Consider the following 18,741-nt stretch of genomic DNA (forward strand, 5'->3'; position numbering starts at 1 on the left):
ACCGAAGTGCCAAATTACCCGTGACATGCCAAATAGTGCGTATCATCGTAAACACACGTGGATGCCGATTTCGAAAGGGAAAGGGACTCATCGCGTGTCACATTATTACTCTCCTGCCTAGCAGAGAGTATATATTTTTTTCCACCAGCAGTGGCGTGGCTCTTAACGGTATATTCGAAAACGAATCACTCCGGGAGGCCTTCGCATACCGATATTGGGGCCTTAGCTCCGGGTCCGTCGCTATGCCCAGCTCATATGCCGTTCATGCGACACGAATAATAGCTAACGGCGAAATGTATTGCGAACACGCCGGTCTGACTATCACGCTTTGTCACGCAAATAAGTATAGACTCGCACGCTAATACGCGTCGTGTACTCGCAGTAGGTACATTTATTACGGTATGCAGCCGCTGCGAAAACGCATCGTACGAAATGAGAGATACCTCGCACGTAGGAAAATAGAATGATTGATGACCGAGAATCATTTGTACTGTCCACATAGCGCATCCTGGTTTGCACAAGAGAAAATACATTTTTTTATTGTGCTAAATACCAGGATATTACGGGAGAAATAGTTAAAATTATCATAGTCAGGAAGATACTCACCATCAATGAATTGTATCACTTCGTTTTAAGCTATTTTCATCTCGATAGTATTTAATTTTTTTTTTGCTATAATATAATATAGTTAACTTGTATAAATTATCTATGTCATAAAATTACAGTAACATCGCGTTATTTCATATAATAATTTTAATAATCTGTATTATATTTATGAAATTTTCATAAAATTATCTCATATGTTTATATTACTTATAAATAGTTCACAAAGCAACATATAACAACATATAAATAAAATAAAATAATAAACAGAAGTTTCAAATAATTTACATTACATATAGTAATAATAAATAATTACATAAATATAATTAAAAATTATGCACATTAATCTGTTATATTAATATATACAGCTTTAAAAAAAATAATTTAATCGATTAAATTAAATCTAAGATCAAAAATAACTATATTTTTTTACAAATTAATAGTCTCATATATATATATATATATATATATATATATATATATATATATACACACACACATACACACATAAATTTATGTGATATTATATCTTTATCAAATAATCTAATTAGTTTACTTGCTTGAGAATAAAGTTATATAATCGATTTTTACCTTTCAATATCTTTGAGATTTCACTCAAGATCGAAAAACCATTTAATGCTTGCTCTTTCAACTCCATTTCTGTTTTGCAGATTTCATATAAAATATTCAAGTCGAGCTAGTCTTGATCTAAATATACACCTCCGTTTCTCTGCTTATGACAGATATACTAACTTGAATAAATTCCTGTGATTTGCCGCCTTCACGCTTTTCTCTCTCCTTAGTAATACAAATCTTTTAACCATTGTCCCACATATTATAATATCGGCATCTGACATCTTGCTTGACATGTGGTTCAGTCCGTGCACGCATTAATTATCGACATGCTGCCGATAATCGGCAGGTAATAACATCGCCCACATAGCGCACGCGATTGAGAACAGCAACACGCAGGATCTCTTTTTTTCGCCAACGCTTTTGTCTCGCCTTGCTATTTCGTAGCTATCCCCGGGCGTACTTTTTTTCAAATGCAAATTAATAATCCAAATATCTGGATCTCATAAATACATAATGCCAACGACTACAAGAAGGCGTTCTCTTGCTAATTAAGCAAAGTTAAGCAAACTTGCTAGTTTCACATGAAATTTTCACTTTTTCGTAATCACATGTCTATAGCTAACACGATAGATATAAATACGAAAACAAAAATCTCCAAATACGCTAAAAAAGAAACATTACATTGTAGACCACCCAGATTGTTTCGAAAATTATTGGAAGAATAAAACAAGATATTTTACACAAATATGTACCATAGGCATCTGCGAATAATTAAGTACAGCATGGTATTATTCATAAATGTTTTCCTCAGTTTAGCGGGATGCGTTTCGCAGCGTGCATGCACACGCTATATTTATCATGACAGACGGACGAATGCGTGATAAAAGCGCCGCGGGATCGTCCCGTTAATTAGACGCAAAATCGACGGGGATTTTCTTCGGCTGTTCCATCTACGAGAATGAAAGCGAAAGGCCAAACCGTCACGGCGCGAGGAGATTGTTTCGAAGGATAACCGGCCTAGCAATACCTATATATTATGCAATTGCATCGGTAAATTGAACGTGAATTTTAATAAGACTCGTACAGTGTACTTGTTCTCTCCTGTATTCACGCAAGAAATGACCATCTATTGCACGAGTCGAATAAGCGTAATGAGAGTATTGAGGTAAATGACAGTTTGCACTATAAATGAAGTCATTATTTCCTCCGAGCGATTGTTCGGACAATTTTCTGCCATTCAAAAGATTTAAGATTTTAACGCAATATGTTCTATACATTACACGTAAAATAGAATGTTAGTTTTTTAAATATGTAAAAATATACAAGATATACAAGATGTCTACTATTTGAAAAAAATCTAAAAAATCTAGAATTTTCAGATAATTTATTTATGCTGTGAAAAATCAGAGTATTCTTAGGAGTTTCTTTTTTCGGATTTAAATCACTAGTTTAAGACATCCTGATATATTGATGAGTATATAACGAGATATTATGAACGAAAGCTGTGAAACTGCTTTCAGATTTCGGCCGAAATTAAATTACGAGGCTGTGTGCTGGCCAAGGAAAAATATTTTCCTTCAACTTCCATGCCTGGATGATGATTCGCGAAAGGGCGAATGCGTTTGCGTCGCGTTATGCTGGCGCCGTTTTGAGCTTGCGGTTAATCATAAGACGCTATCGCAGTCATAGGGCCGGTTCTCGCGCAAACATTTACCTTGAAATAGCATGGCGACGTGCACAATTAAAATTCGCGCGAACGGGTGCAATTCCGTGCGACAGCTGCGATCGTTGGTGCGCAAAAGGGAGAATGAAGACTGGGAGGAAAGCGAAAGAGAATAATGGCCGGAGCAACACAGGGAGGGCGCAACGCGGAGGAGAATGGTGACCAAGGCACAACGCTAAAAATATATAGGCGAAAGACGATGAACCCCGCAATTCCCCGACATTCACCGAATCCGCTTTTACCCTCGAAATTATTCCGCGCACCTTTGACGAGGAATTTTTGGCGCGTGTGCGAAGCGGGTAAAACAAGGGAAATTCCGTGGCCTTAGCTTCGAATAGCTGTTCTTGTACGCAAGCCCTTAAATATAGTACGGAGGTAACTCGAATGGAATCTCCAGCAGTGATGAAAAATAATTGCTCGTTATCCTCGTTTTAACTCAACACATTAATCTACAAATCCTCAGCGTTACGGAATGCGATAATACAATTGCAATCACATCGTACATCTTGATCTCAAAGCTTTTGTAAATAATAGCCGTAGAAATATAATTTGAAGTTGAAATATAATTCATACAAATTGCACGAATAATTTTAAAGAATTTTAATTAATTTATTTCAGACACACATATCCATTATCGAAGAAAAACATTTTCTTTTTTTTTCATAAACTTATAACAAATAAAAATCATTAATGTCATAAACAATCGCAAACGGAATATTAACAAATTTTTTTAAATAACCAAAAATTTTTTAATTTTATTTTAAATTTTATTGTAAAATAAACAAAAAATTATATTTCACGACTGACTACACATTACACATTTTTGCCCACTGTGAAATTTATATTAAAGTTGTCATATTTGTGTATTTGACTTCAAAAAAAAGATGGTGCGGTGCCTCTCATTAAAATTTTGAAATGTATTTTCATCTATGTTAGGTGCCCGTATTTGGATGCACTCGCCAAAAGTATTACGATCTCGAAATATGAAAAAGTTTTATCGAGATTAAAAATTTGTTTATGTGGCATGTATGTGAAGAACAGCTTAATAAACTTGAGAGCGAACATGGCATAGTAAACAGCGCACTAGTCCGGGTTCGATTCCCGGCAGAGCCAAAATTATTTATTGCTCGTTCTCTTGGAAGGCAATGGCAAACCACCGAGAGTAACTTTGCCATGAACGTCTCTCTACAAAATATTTGTCGTTCGGAACCGGCGTTAAATCGTAGGTCCTATATATATTACCTGTGTGCGCATCACAGGTATATGAGAAAGATCATCACTATGCTCAATTACAGCAATAAGACTAAGAAGGAACTTATCAATCTTACATATTGCAAGAATAATGATTACGCTTCGTTAAAAATATTATTTAATAATATTTAATATAATATTAATTATATATTGATAATATTAACATTATTTAATAATATCTAGTTATAATATTTAATAATTTTTGCCTCTGTGGTCGAAGGACCAGATGTCTATCCGGTAAGCAGGAGGTTCGATTCCTGGCTAAGGTGATATTTTTTGCAAACATAATAATTACGAATTTTCAGGACTGATTCATGGTCGGGCCCCGCCGTGACGCACACCCTCCCTTCTTATTTGGGAAACAGCAATGGGTTGATCAAGAGTAAAAGTCAAGTTGATGACACAATTAATGCAGTTACAGACGTAAGACGCAATGCAGCAAGGCGTATTTTTACTCGCAATGAAAGCAAGTCAAGTTACATTATTCAAAATTACATTTACTCGCAGTAATTTTACAATGTATTAATAGTACCAGATGAGCGACAAATCGATATTTTCGCCTGTTATTAAACTGTTACATGAATTATGCAGTTATATTTAAAGACATTGCCCCTACTACGTAAAATGTTAAATACTAATTATGAAGAAATTAACAATTCCAACATTTATCATTTCTGCGAGTTTACGAGATTAAAACTGCTACGGTGATTGATTGACAAGAATTTTCTCAGTATGAATAAAATTATTCACGATCGTATCCAACGAATTAACAAATGATATCATTTAATTGTAACAAATTTCCTGATGTCGTTATCAAGAGATTTAAAAACTCGAAATTTAAATTGATATTTAAATCAGATTCTCTTGAAAAATTATAATTATCATTGCGTAATGATTATGCATACAACATTTTTTATATATAAAGATTAGATTACGATTAAGGTAAAGGCAATTTACAAGAAATATCGCCGAGCATCCTCCTTCATTAATTTCGAATGCAATTCGCAACTCGAAAATAACATTGCCTTCGTGTATCGTATTCCATCGATTTTTCTTTCAATAACTTGTTCCACTTAAAATTCAGGATCTTTGATTTTTAAACGCATTGGAGGAAGTGGTGACCGCCATCTGTCCAGATTTTTCTCCTCTCGCAAATAAGCAGTCCGATAGCGGAAAACTTGTCGTAAGATCTTTTTACTGAACAAGAAATTATAATTCTATATAATCATTCTGAAATTTGAAATGAGATTTATAATAACTTCATAATTTTGTTCTTCTTTCTTCTTTAAGATAATAAATTTCAAAGAATTTCCACTTTAATTTTCTGAAACTCAATACAGCTGGTTATCACTGTACGCAATGATCTTGTATATGTAACGTTAATTTTTACAAAGTTAGCCAGTTGTACAATTATTGGAAACGTCACGTTTTACAGGTATTAGAAAGTTTCGCAAGTAAGTTCTGCTGTCGAAACGGGCGAACATACAAAATGACAAACACTTGAAACGCTTGACATTTACTTTCCTCCGTAATAGACCTCACACTCTCGGCTCCAATTAGACAAGTTTCAACGTACAGTTTCCCCGTAAATTTTTCGAAATCCAAAGGTAGACGTCTGCCAACACGGATTTTTTCCCCCTTCGGAAAATCAGTCCGGAAATAAACTTGTTATCGGGTGCGTGCTGATCCGGCGTACCCAAGTTTTGTTATGCTTCGTCAGACTCGCACTATTCCGTTCGATAGGCACGCTCTGGAGTTGCACGATGGATTCGCGGAAGCTAAGAGCGATTGTATAACCGTAGAAGCGAATACGCAAGCCGACCGAAGCAAACGATTCGATTACTCGAAGCTATCCTGACGTCAGCGGTACTGTCAGCTTCGTCTTTTGCTATCGGTCGTTGTTCGTGGAATCTCATAACGGTCCGATAATAAAAATGTAGGAATGACATTGCACCATGCGCGTGCACCATCGAGTAAAGCGAAAGCTGTGTTCAAATATAAGTAAATCACACAAAATAAATAAATATATATATATATATATACAAAATATTTTACATATTTTGTATCAAAAAGTTTATCTAAAATCAGATTGCTATTAGAAAATATCAAGATGTTTAAAAATATATTTCGTAACATTTTAATAAATTTTATTTGTTTCGAAATAAAAACATTCTCGATCAATAAATATTCCTGCATTAAGAAAGAATCGTTGAGTTGAAGTAACATGACACGCATATTTTTCTTAGTCTCACGTTTTTACACTTTACAAAACTTTACGTTCAACAAAATATCTGCATCGTGCAACTTTTTCGCGACTCAACACTTTAACATCGGATTATATTTCCGAACGGCCATAATAGATTATTCACGATAAGCCACAACAGAATCAGGTCTCATATTTTTCTTGATAAAGAAGTGCGTGTCTGCTAGTAGTTTTTGCAATGTTGAAAGTGCTAAATAATGAACAACACACGGCTTGTTAAATCGGTAAGGGAAAGTCGGTTTTCTCGGGAATGTCGAAGCAGTCAATCAGTAAAACGTGTCGACAAATTTCTTCGTCTAATATCAGCAATTTATAGAGTAATATCGAGGAAATGATAAAGCACGTAACACTTGCCGAACAAGAAGGAAACTATGCACTACTGTACTCGCATAAGCTTTCTCCTGATCAATCATCCTTTCGACCTGATTCACATAATCCATTGTCTTCATTCGTTCTCGCAAGATGCTTTTTCCATAAAAGAAAAATTTACGCTTGTATAAAAGATAAACAATTGGATCTGTTGCGAGTAGAAATAGCCGACGAATCCGTCATTCTTTGTGTCACCTTAAATTTTCATTCTACGAGCATATCGAGGTTGTATATTCCCATTAATGTATTTTCGCACTCTTTTACAGTACATTAAACCGAGAGCGTTTTCTTTATCGGTATTCACCCACGAAGATGCGAGATTATTCTCTAGGAACGGATGTGAGATTATTCTCGTTGTCGATAGTCACCACGCATAAACGACATCTTGAATGACACATCAAAATGAAATATGTAAAATTCTCAATTCAAATAAAAAAAATTACATCCTACACTATGTTAAAAATCCAAATGAAAAGTTCTTCAAAAATATATTAATATAGAAATAATAAGCTTGAAAATAACAATTAGTATAGAGCAGAATATAAAGGCATCTATATTCGACATACAGTTCCAAAGTTCTAATGAAACACTTAGGGTTAAGAGGACAATGCAAGGTAAGGAAACATATTAAGGTCGGAAGTCATACAAGTATAACGAAGAAGCCTTTTAGCATACACTAAATGCGATCGTGATCAACATTTATGTCACATCAATGCAGACATATCTTGATTCGAGTAATATATTAAGCATATAAGAAATAATAAATTAAAAGTAATTGCAATTAAAAAAAATAACAAATTTAAAATAATTATAATTGCTGCTTCAAATACATCTTATTTTAACAAACTAAATATGATATTAAATATCATATAATTAAAAATTTTGCGCAAAAAAATGACTCAAAAATAATATTCTATGTTACTCATGATCATAGACGTGGGAACATTTTTCCTATGATCATCCAAAGGGCGTCTACCAAAAACTGAAAGTGGTTTGAAACTGGATCAGAACGCTAGCGACCGGTCCTAGGAGCATTATTTTCCTTCGGTCACGGGAGACCACTTCATTGGTCCATTAACATTCCACGAATACTGGCCCGCTATTTCACCGAAGAGATTTGCATAAAGTTCCACAGATCCCTGATGCTGGAATCTTATACCAGATCTTATACCAGAATAAGCAGAATAGAATACGAATAGACCTGCTTGCTGAACATTTTACTGCTTTAGTAACCCGAAACCTTAACGTATTTTGCTTGATCAAATACCGTATTTTTATTTGATAAGTCGAGTTCATAGAGTTTACGATTTATTTTTTTAAACATTATTTATCGGTTTGTCGCTTGAGATGCATTGCCATTGAATAACAAATTTTCACTAAAATTGCAATGTTTTATATATTTCAAGTCAATTTTTCAAAAGTTTTTTAAATATATCTTCACATTGCAATTTTTAAATATTTTAGATATAAATTTTAAATGATAACTAAAATAAATACTAATCATTGAAAGTAAAACTTGATGCCAATCACAATGAACACGGTACAATAATACAAATATGTAACTGAATTTAATAAAAGAATATTTGTTTCATATATTTGATATGTAATGTTTTTTCATACAATGCGCGAAGACAAACAGCGATTGCGTCGTGCAAAAACCAGGAAAAATATTGTGTAAATTTATACGATTCTACGAAATACGAACTTCATATTTTTAGATTGCGACAATATAGTCTTTGGAAAACAGCTCTTCAACTTATGAGGTCACGCATAGTTTTGCAAGACTGAAGAAACTATTTCTGTTGATTGTGATATAATATATAGTCAAGTAAATGAAAGAATTGAATGCAATAAACAAGACAATATATATATATATATATATATATATATATATATATATATATAATAAAACTATATATAATAAAATAATATATATATATATATATAAAATAATATATATATATATAATAAAACAATTGTAAAACATTTTACTATTATCTGTCATATTAAGAAATGTTTAGATAAAATTTTGAGATATCTAAAACAAGATATTAACTAATCAATAAAATTTCGATGAAGATAAGCATTTATCGGAATTTCAATAAATAATCGTTACAGTATATTATTTTAATTAATAATACAAACGCGCAATTGCAAAAGCATTCTTTTAATTTCTGATAAAATTACGACTTACGAAATTCCAATACAGTGGCAAATGTGCATTATCAGGATATATATTTAATACCTCGCATTTACTGACGATAACCATTGCTTCGTAATGCACTGAGCGCAGTCCTTATTAGCAACATTAGCATACTCGACGGCGATAAGTCGCATACCAATGCAGATAACAAACTTAAGGCCGGTCGTTTTAAGTCGCGATCGCTGCTTGACAATCGGCTCTTTAGGCGTGTTTTCGAGCTCGATGCAATAGGCGATTCACCCACGCGCTTGAATTCAAGTACACGTCCCCCGTAAAGCAGGTATTATGTCAAGCCGAACACGTACATCGTCGTGAATCAAGAAGAAGCATCAGTCTCGCCAGGTAAGGTCTAGCTTTGGGTCGGGGTGCTCGCCAACGCATATATGACATATCGCCTCCTTCGGACCCGAGCACTTGCACGAAAGACGATTCGTTATCTCCGACGTGCGTTTCTCGATGCTCCGAAGAATATCGAGAATCACGTGCGAAAGCTTAGATAACACTTCGACAGCGAAATACGAAACGCAATATATTCGTGCAAACAAATGTATCACGTATGTCCGAAAAAAATGACGTAATAAGAAACGTTTGTCATGCTCGAATACTGATATGGTTAGATTGATTTTTGTACTAGGAATTCCGTACGAAAATATTTCCAGTTACGATTTATCAAGTCGCCTAAGGTATTAAATTTTTTGTTTCTAAAATTTTTTATCTCGCTTTTATCAAACTTCAGATACTACATCTATTTCAGTTTAAATATAACAAATGTATACTAGTACAAAAAACAAAACTATCGATGACAAGTATAATAATATTAAAATATATATCATATTAAAAATACTCTGCGAAATATAAATTTATAAATACATACATTAACACAAATCCTTAATTTTGTCTTTAATAAAACGTGACAACTTACAATCGTAATCGAAGTAAGATACGGTCCTAAGTAAGTAGGTTCAGTGAAATAAGTTGGCTCCTCGTTAAATTTTAATTAAGATTCATGCTAATATTGCATATTCTGATAATTACGCGCCGAACTAACGGACCAGAAGCTCCGACCGAGTGGTGACGCGACACATGAAAGGGTTAAAAGATGCGAGAGGTTAAGGATGCGCGATCGCGAACAATCTCGCAACGCGTCCTATGCATAAATTCAAATGCACATTCTGAGCCGGTTACCAGCGCGCGTTTGTGTCAAGCACGAGATGAATGCTCGCGCGTCCGTCAGTCGCGCCAGGTAGACTCCCGCTCGGCTCGAGGTACTCGCCAACGCAAATATCCGACGGTGTTTTGCGCAACAACGGACGAGATCGACTCGCATCTAAATACCGCATATCGGCGCGCCTGTGTGGGTGCATCTTAAAGAGGAACGCGGCTCCACGCAGAATCCACGAGCGACGCATCCTCGACGCGACTGTCGCGCGATGCGTCGCACGTGGAAGACGCGCGCTTTGAATAGCATCACCTATCTCCGAGGCGGTCCGTCGGAAATAATGCGACTTGCATCCTCGATTTGCATCCATTCAACGGAGGCAGATTCAAGACAGACGTGAGCGCGACAAGACAGTTCTGCATCTCCTCGATGCGACGCACAGAATGCCACGACTGGCTGTTCAAAATTGTGCGCGGTCAGCCACTCTCACGTCGGAAAAGACGCTCGACCGCGGAAGCGTCGTCGGACTTGTGCATATCGGCGATGATATTTCATCGTCGAACGAGTCGCTCTATCACGAACGTTTATCCCGTAAAGATCGTTATTTCTTTTTATCCGAAACCGGCGAGAGTTTCCGGGTTACTGGCAGCGGATTATAATAAATCACTGAAGCTGGTAAAACGAGTTCCAAGTATTCGTACTCAATGTAATTCACTAATAATTACCTGTTACATACATCGTGGAAAAATGATGTTTCAATATTTTATCAAATCAATTTTTCATACGATGTTACGAAAATTTTATTTTATCAGAAGGATAAATAAAATGCTAAATAAAATTATTAAGCCATTGTGCAGATAAAAAAATAATGATAATTTCAAAATATTTACATTTATTTTTAAGAAAAATGTTTACTCTTCCTATTTACTTGTTCATTCGTTGAGAGACAATGTTTTTAACGTTTTCTGAACAAAAGAAATGAACAAAAGAAATTCCATCGTAAACAGCTCGCTAAGAAAATTCGTCAACAGCCTTTCATGAACTCAAATGTCTCAAAAAATTCAACTCACGTTCAACCTGGGCACAGAGGCCGATCTGCCGTTGATTCTCCTGCGTCTCAAGATCCTCGCCCGCTCACGGTCCCTTCTGGTGCACCTGCCGTCCTGCCGGGACACCAGGCCGGTTTGGGGCGCGTCCTCGAGAGATCGTACCCCGAGGAGAACGCAACCTTCGTCCTCGTGAACGCCTGCCACGGTGCTACCACAGTTCCGCATTCCATCGGCACTCCCGTCGCTCGTTATCGTGCACTGCGACAGATCCTCGGTGGACCTCGAGGATTTTCTCGAATCTAGCCGATGTCTTTTTCGATCGATCACAAAGGACGAAGCTCTCGTACGTGCAAGATCAATATGCGGCGCGATGGTTCGCCTAGCGATCAACTGCTCCGTTTTCGTTGGGAATTCCTGCAGTCTGCTGGACCGTGATTCGATCTTCGGACGGTACCTGGTTGTCTGAACACCGTCGATGACGTCGTAATTCAATGGCGGAGATGCACTTCGCTCCAAGCACGAATTCTCGAGAGGAATATGCTCTTTGATATCTTTCACCGTTTCGTCGGTTTGATTTCTCGAAAGATTCTCCGCAGGAGTCTGCTCAGCGGTTCCAGGCGCGGAGACGCTTCTCCTCAGGACGCGTCTTCGCGTCTTCTCGATCCTGGAGGACGTCTGAATAGATCGCGTCAACGTGTCACGATATTGCGGATTCACTACCGTCATATGTCCATCCTCCTCCACGGTGTTACTGCGATCAACGATCTCGCTCAGATCTTTGAGCGTCGTTCCATCGATCTCTCGAGTCAGAATGAAACTCGCACTTCTTCGAGATCCTTTGAATAGGTGCACGTCATGAATACGCGAAGGACCTTTCCAGGATTGATTCTTGCGGAACTCCCGCGGCTTCACGGGACCATCGACGTACCTCTGGACGCCTGATGGCACGATAAGCTTGTCGACCTCCAGCGTCGTCGCGCCGTCGTCGCTCCCGCGACGCCCCACGTCGTCGACTTCGTCGTCGCTGCCTCGTCGCTTTTCGTATCGTGGCGACGTCTCGTGCGCTCCGTCGACGTCGACGCACTGACGTACGGAGATCAGACGGCAGCCGCCGTCGTCCCCACTATCCTCCTCGCTGATATACATCCGAAATAACTAGGCGTCGCGCGTCATCGTCGTCGCTGCGACGCGACGTTTTATCTCGAAGCGGAACGCGTTCCTTTCTTCGACCGAGAAAATCACCGGCTCCTTGGGATCTCTCATGTCTTACTTCCCCATTCTCTGAAAACGGACAGGTGGACGGCGACCTCGCAATTTGCCAAAATACATCCGCGCGTCGTTTCGCGGGAAATCTATCTACAGAAATTAACACAGATCTGAAGTGCTAAGTCGTGTCAAATCTATATGATGTCCGTGGTAATTATTATTTATGACGGGCTTTCAGGAAATGCTTATGCGCGTAATGCTTTTCCTCGATCCCTCTTTCAAGCTTCAAATGTCAAAGTTTGATGTCGTGTGCCAGTTGACTATTAATTAACGTCTCAGCGTGACGTCCCGCTCGAATGTTTGAGCGATCTTCCATGTAATTAGTCGGGAGGAAAGCAATTTTCCTTTCAATGTCATTTCTGTTACTGTATAACTCGATTGTCTTTTTGGATAAATAACGTACAGACTAATTCAGTAGCCTGAGATTAAAATCGTAAAAATAATTAGCAGGTATCTCTTTTGGCGTATGTTTCATATAAAATTTTTCAATTCCATATAATATACCAGAATCGTGAATAAATAAATAGCGTAATTAATAGAGATCAGATATATCCTAATTACTCACAAATTAATTGCGAAATGAAATTCTCGTAATGTTTCTTTTTTTAATATATCCGCTGAATGTTCGAAATTCTCTCCGGTACATTCGCGAACACGTTCAGAATAAATTCCCATTCAAATGCGAGCCTCCATTGATATTCGTGCCACGTCCATGCACCAGAAAAAGACACAGGTGTTTTCAAACGTAAATTATAAGATAATAGTCCTCGCTCTTTACAATTAACAGACAAGCGTTCAATAATAATGATATTTCTTGCAATAAAGCAAGGACCTCTGCAAGGATCTCTCTAGAATTGAAAATCCAAATATCTGCAAGTTATATTCTCGATTTTTAATATATTCTTTCTGCAAATTTCAATAGTATTTCTCTTCTTCTTTGTGTATTTTACTGAATTTGTTGTTCAAAATTGCTTTGCGCAAAATTTAAGAGAAACAATTCTTCGACCAATATAATTAAATCGGGATTTTAAACTTCTTAATGGACTTGTAACAATTTGCCCTTGTGAACACAAAGTAGCACGCGATCAATCTTCGAGTGCGAATATCATGCTCGAAGGAGACTCCGCATGATGCGTCATATGTAATTATATTACTGTAATTATTGCTTGTTAGATCTCTTACGTTGCCGTCTGGCGCAGCATGGATTCATCGTTGTAGTGAAAAATTATTACATAAGACACATTGTTAAAATGTATCTTATTTCTGGTCAATTCCATCCATCGGAACACAATAAATAGAGATGGACAAAAATTATTAAAAAAAGAAAAATGCAATCTTCACGCAATGCAGTTTTCACAGATGACAGATAACTTTAGATTAAGTTAGCACCATCATCAATTCAACACTCGCGCAAGAATTTTGTCAAGTGAAGCATTTTACGTTTTATTAATTTAAAACGCCGTGTCTTTTTTTTTTAAATTTTTTATGCTTTCGTGCTCAAGTCAAATCAACGACGCCCTTCGCGGAGGGAAGTCCCTATTCGTCGCGTACCGAGAAAATTCCCCGTTTTTTTTTTTTTTCTGTTAATTTTCACCTTCGATCGATCACCGACGATGAGCGGTGGTTCGCCGCCGACTTAACGTAGGTCGGACACGCGCGAGCGGAAAAAGAGACGCACAGGCGTCGAGCGCCGTTGGCCTACTGCGCCGGCACCTAATCCCATACAACCGGCGCGGTGTATACGGCGATACGGCACGCCGCGTGCACACACACATGCACGAGCACTACCGTGCGGACACGTGTGTACACGCGGCTACGCGGAGAACGACGGCTACACACGCGCAAGCATCCATTCCGTTCCATTCCGCCATTCCATTCGAGCCGCGCGCCTCGTGTCTAAACTCTCACCGCTGCTCGGATCTCTCGCCACCACACGCCACTGTCGCGCTGATTTTATGCCTCCTTTCCGTGTGGTGCGTATATACGCGTGCATGCGTGCACGCGTATGCGTATATACGCGCGTGTATCGACGATCCGTCGCCGACGTTCTCCAATCGGCGGGAACCCATTGCCAGCACTTGCGGCGGCCTGGAATGCCTTTTCCTTTCGGAAACCAGCTCGGATCGCGGACCGGTTGCGACCGCAATACCGCGCACGCACGTCCGAGAATTATTAGGAATTATCGAAAATTGATACTAGACTGGGAGGAGCCGGAGAACGGCACCGGGGGCGCGGATAATGCGGGGGAGTTGTGCAAAAGTATCATTTCTTGAAACTGTACTCTTCGAAATAGTAGATGTTTAGAAGCCGCACCACGGCACTCCTTTGGCTCATGATCATGGCATGGAAATTTTACTTGGTTTTCCATGAAGCTATGCTCTTTAGTTGATATTCACTATGTGGATCGATTCTCGACGCGATATATAAAAATTTATTGAAGAGATTATTTTTTTTACAATATTTTACAGACTTCATATGAATTAATTTTAATTTTTATTGAAATATTGAAACGTTAACACACAACACGTATTCCTGTGACATTCATTATTCTTCTTTTTTAGGAAATATATGAAATATTAATCATATTTAATTTCTAGTTTCTTATCAAGTATATTTAAAAAAGCTATAAAAATTTATATTTTATATATTTTATTTATATAATATATAGGAATATTCCTACAACTTTATAATTGCGGAATGTTTCTGTTTTTTGAATATACATGTACAGTCAAGAGATTTCAATATCAAAGAAAGCGACCCGCATAATTCATTAATGGAGGCAGTTTGCCTTTGCGGAAACATCGGACCTGCACATGTCATTTTCTATTCGCGAATTTACGTCCGGTGTAAAGTTTCACTTTGAGGTGTATGTTGGTCCAGACCATCATCTATCTCATAGTTTTTTCTTCATGGTTAACCACATCAAAGGGAGAAGATAGCACTAATGTTTTCTCACACAATTTATCGAGCTCGAAAGATATTTCTTGATCTTATACGAATTTATTCACGGTTTTGAATAATAATGATAATTGCTCAAATTTATTTAATAATAATAAAATCTATGATAAAAATAAAAACGGACACAATAGTTTTTAGAATGTTAATTTCTATATCATATTTTAAAAAACACTTAACTTGATATGTAAAAAATGTGTTCTATATTTAAGATAACATATTTTTAATTTCTAATATTAATCATATCTTCACAAAAAAGAGAAAATCTTATCGTCTTCGAATAATAAATTAGTTCGAATTATAAAGCATAGTTTTAAATAATAAAATACTATAATAATAATTCACAAAATTGCATTCTGACTTGAAATGAAAGGCACCCAATTAAATTTACAATTATTCTTGCAAGTTTCTGGCCATCATTTATAAAAAAATTCTTTTTAAACTATCAATTTTAAAGTACCATCTTTAAGACAAATGATGCATATAAAGATTGCTCTATTTCTACAAAAAAAAAAAAAAAACCATTTAAAAAGAGTTAATCTGTAAATTTTTGTCGCGACAACTTGACGTCAACTTGTGTACAAAAAATACACAAAAACTTCACAATACATATTTTCAATCGATATGTCTGACAAAAGGCCCTCGCATATGAAATTCTTCATATGTGCATTTCGAGCGGAGGGTAAATGAATTCTCGCTCATGCCGCGTGCGAATCTGTTTACACACGTGCAGGCGGGATTTCATTAATTGCTCGGCGCAGTACGCTCATTCGTTTCGACACGTGATCCCATGATCCTCTTCCCTGGGATCCTCATACGTCACCATTAATTATAACATGCGCAAACACATCGATTAGTATGCGCGGATAACGAGCTCGTGAGAAATAATCGCCAGTTTGTACCGTTGAATTATCGTAATTCCACGCTAATAATAATTGTTCTTAATGAACCTGCTTAATATCCGTTTCGTTGCAATGTAAAATATTAGGTTAATCGTAAGGTTTGGTGAGAGTAACGAAGTAATCCAGGACGAATTTTATGTTTTAATAAAATCATTAAAAAGTTTATTAACCTACTGAAGTGAACTTCCTTAATTGTGAATCGAAACATCTATCATCTTGATAGCTTCAATAAATTTACATTGGAAAAATATACTAAAAAGTTTCAATTATTGGAATAAGAAATATATAATAAGAAGTATATAATGTGGATTTATAATCTTCGAATAAGTATCATAAATTTATTTTATCATTTATATAAAATAATGATATGTAATTTTAAAAATCCTTTAAAATTATTAATTGCCCCTCTGCGTACTAATAATAGAGAAATTGAACGGCTGTTAATTAGAAATGATCTCGAAAATTTAATTACCAAAAAGTATAGCGCGCAAGAGAGATGAGTACATTCATTTGCGAGTTGATAGACAATTATGTTCAGAGAAATTTATACTTTCGTATAATCGAGCGATAACTCATCCGCAAGTTGTAATAAATCTCATCTAACACAATCTAACGATTAATTAATTTTAAACAGTCATTAACAGTGCATCACGTCATAAATTCTGGTTCCACCGTGAGATAACACAAAAAAATACGAGAGTAATCTGTGGCATCATTTAGAGTTACGATAATCAACTGCTTAGCATGTCGCATTGTTGGGATGGATGGATGAAGATCAACAACTAATCTATGCTTGAGCGCATTTTTTTCTCAGATATCTGATCTAAGTACACGTAACTCTCGCTGCTTACGGTTTATTAATTTTCTCTCACGCTAGTCGAAGAAAAAAAACCAATGCAGGAGATCCGAGAACTCCAGTCTTGCCCTTGAATCGATCACGTTGATGAGAGTGACACGGGATGCAACCCGTGCAACCCGAACAAGAATCTGGTCGGTATTTCAACGTCGCAGTCTGTGAATTACCGTGTGACATCCGATGCGGCAGTAAAAAAAGAGACATATGTGCATTAATCTACCCTTATCATCAAATCCATCTCACGTACTCCCAGACACATAACTGTACGATGTACATATGCGACGTATTGATTTCAACGTATTATAACGGACTTCGTATATATTTCGTGTGATTGATGTGATATGGCTATATATCTCATTGATTTTGCAGCAGAGTAAAATAAAAATATCAAGAAATTAAAAAAAAAATCATGAAATTCCCAATTCAGTATAAAATTCCTGAAGTAAATTTTTTCATAAAACACATTTCAGGAAATGTATTTTTAGTATTTTCACAATTTTGTAGATATTCTAAAAAGAGCACATAAACATTTTGAGAGGATAATAACAGAGAAAAGAGATAAAAATTAACACTTGGATATGCTTATTGTGTTCACTTTCATAAAGAGGGACTCGGTGCGAGCAACATGATAGTCACGCGCGTGTTAATGATTCCTTTTTGCTAAACCAACACTATCTCGACTTCCTTAATCGGGATAATGAATCTCTTAAGTATTCCCTCGGTGATGCACAACTTGGATTATATCCTAGCTACTTTCATCGCAACTATGCGCCATTGTGTGCATGCGCGAGCATTACATTATTCGTTACGCGAATGTCGCATTATTCTTCTGAGCTAATGAACTCATGTCATCATCGACGCCACCTCAACGTCCTTGAGTAGATCCATAAATGGTTGGCAGCCTCATTACGACTACCTCTTAGCTGCAAATGTCTAAGAATGCAGATCTATGTCTACGTCCTCTGTACTCTCAGATCTGCTTAGTTCATATCGGTAATAATGATTGCTTTCTATGCACGGATTATAGTGATGGACAGCTGATCTTGATTATTTCAGCAATAAAAAGATTAACAATTCAGTGTCAACTGGATTCAAATGTGAAATGCAAACGTCGTGATGCACAGACCAATCAGCTGAAAGTATTTTGATTCAACAGTGTATAAAAATCAAATGCAACTTTGGATTTATTCTTGTTGCACAATTACGCACGTAAAAATAAAGATGTATAAATCATGAAGATTGCAAAATAATAGCGTGAAATTAAATCTAAATTTCGCTAATGGCGAAAATAAGAGTCTCATCTTATTAATATAAGCACATTGCAACATCCAAGAAATAATACAGAAAGAAATACATAAAAAGGAACATCAGTATGCAAAAAAGAGAATTATGCAAGCTCATAGATCGGACGCAATGCGAGAACTATGTCGGTCGAGGGATCGGCGATTTGCCGGTTCGAGAATCCGGCTTATGACAATTCATGAATAATAACGTCGTGTAAGGAGGATCCGAAGGTACAGTTACATTTTCCACTCATTTCTACGCGGTACAGGTAGTACACGTTCG

General features: G+C 36.8%; 2 protein-coding genes across 3 annotated transcripts in view; both read right to left on the minus strand.

Annotated features, from left to right (window-relative positions):
• The window catches only part of LOC105422275 (uncharacterized), a 284,608-nt gene that overhangs the window by 19,201 nt on the left and 246,666 nt on the right, over window positions 1-18,741 (minus strand). The gene's annotated exons all lie outside the window — the stretch shown is intronic.
• Window positions 11,209-16,417, minus strand: LOC148936744 (uncharacterized). Its single transcript, XM_089076730.1, has one exon. The coding sequence runs from the start codon at window positions 12,340-12,342 to the stop codon at window positions 11,209-11,211; it is 1,134 nt and encodes a 377-aa protein (XP_088932856.1). The 5' UTR covers window positions 12,343-16,417.

This window comes from Pogonomyrmex barbatus, unplaced genomic scaffold, assembly GCF_055798465.1.
Source record: "Pogonomyrmex barbatus isolate J1 unplaced genomic scaffold, ASM5579846v1 scaffold2, whole genome shotgun sequence".
Classification (NCBI taxonomy): domain Eukaryota; kingdom Metazoa; phylum Arthropoda; class Insecta; order Hymenoptera; family Formicidae; genus Pogonomyrmex; species Pogonomyrmex barbatus.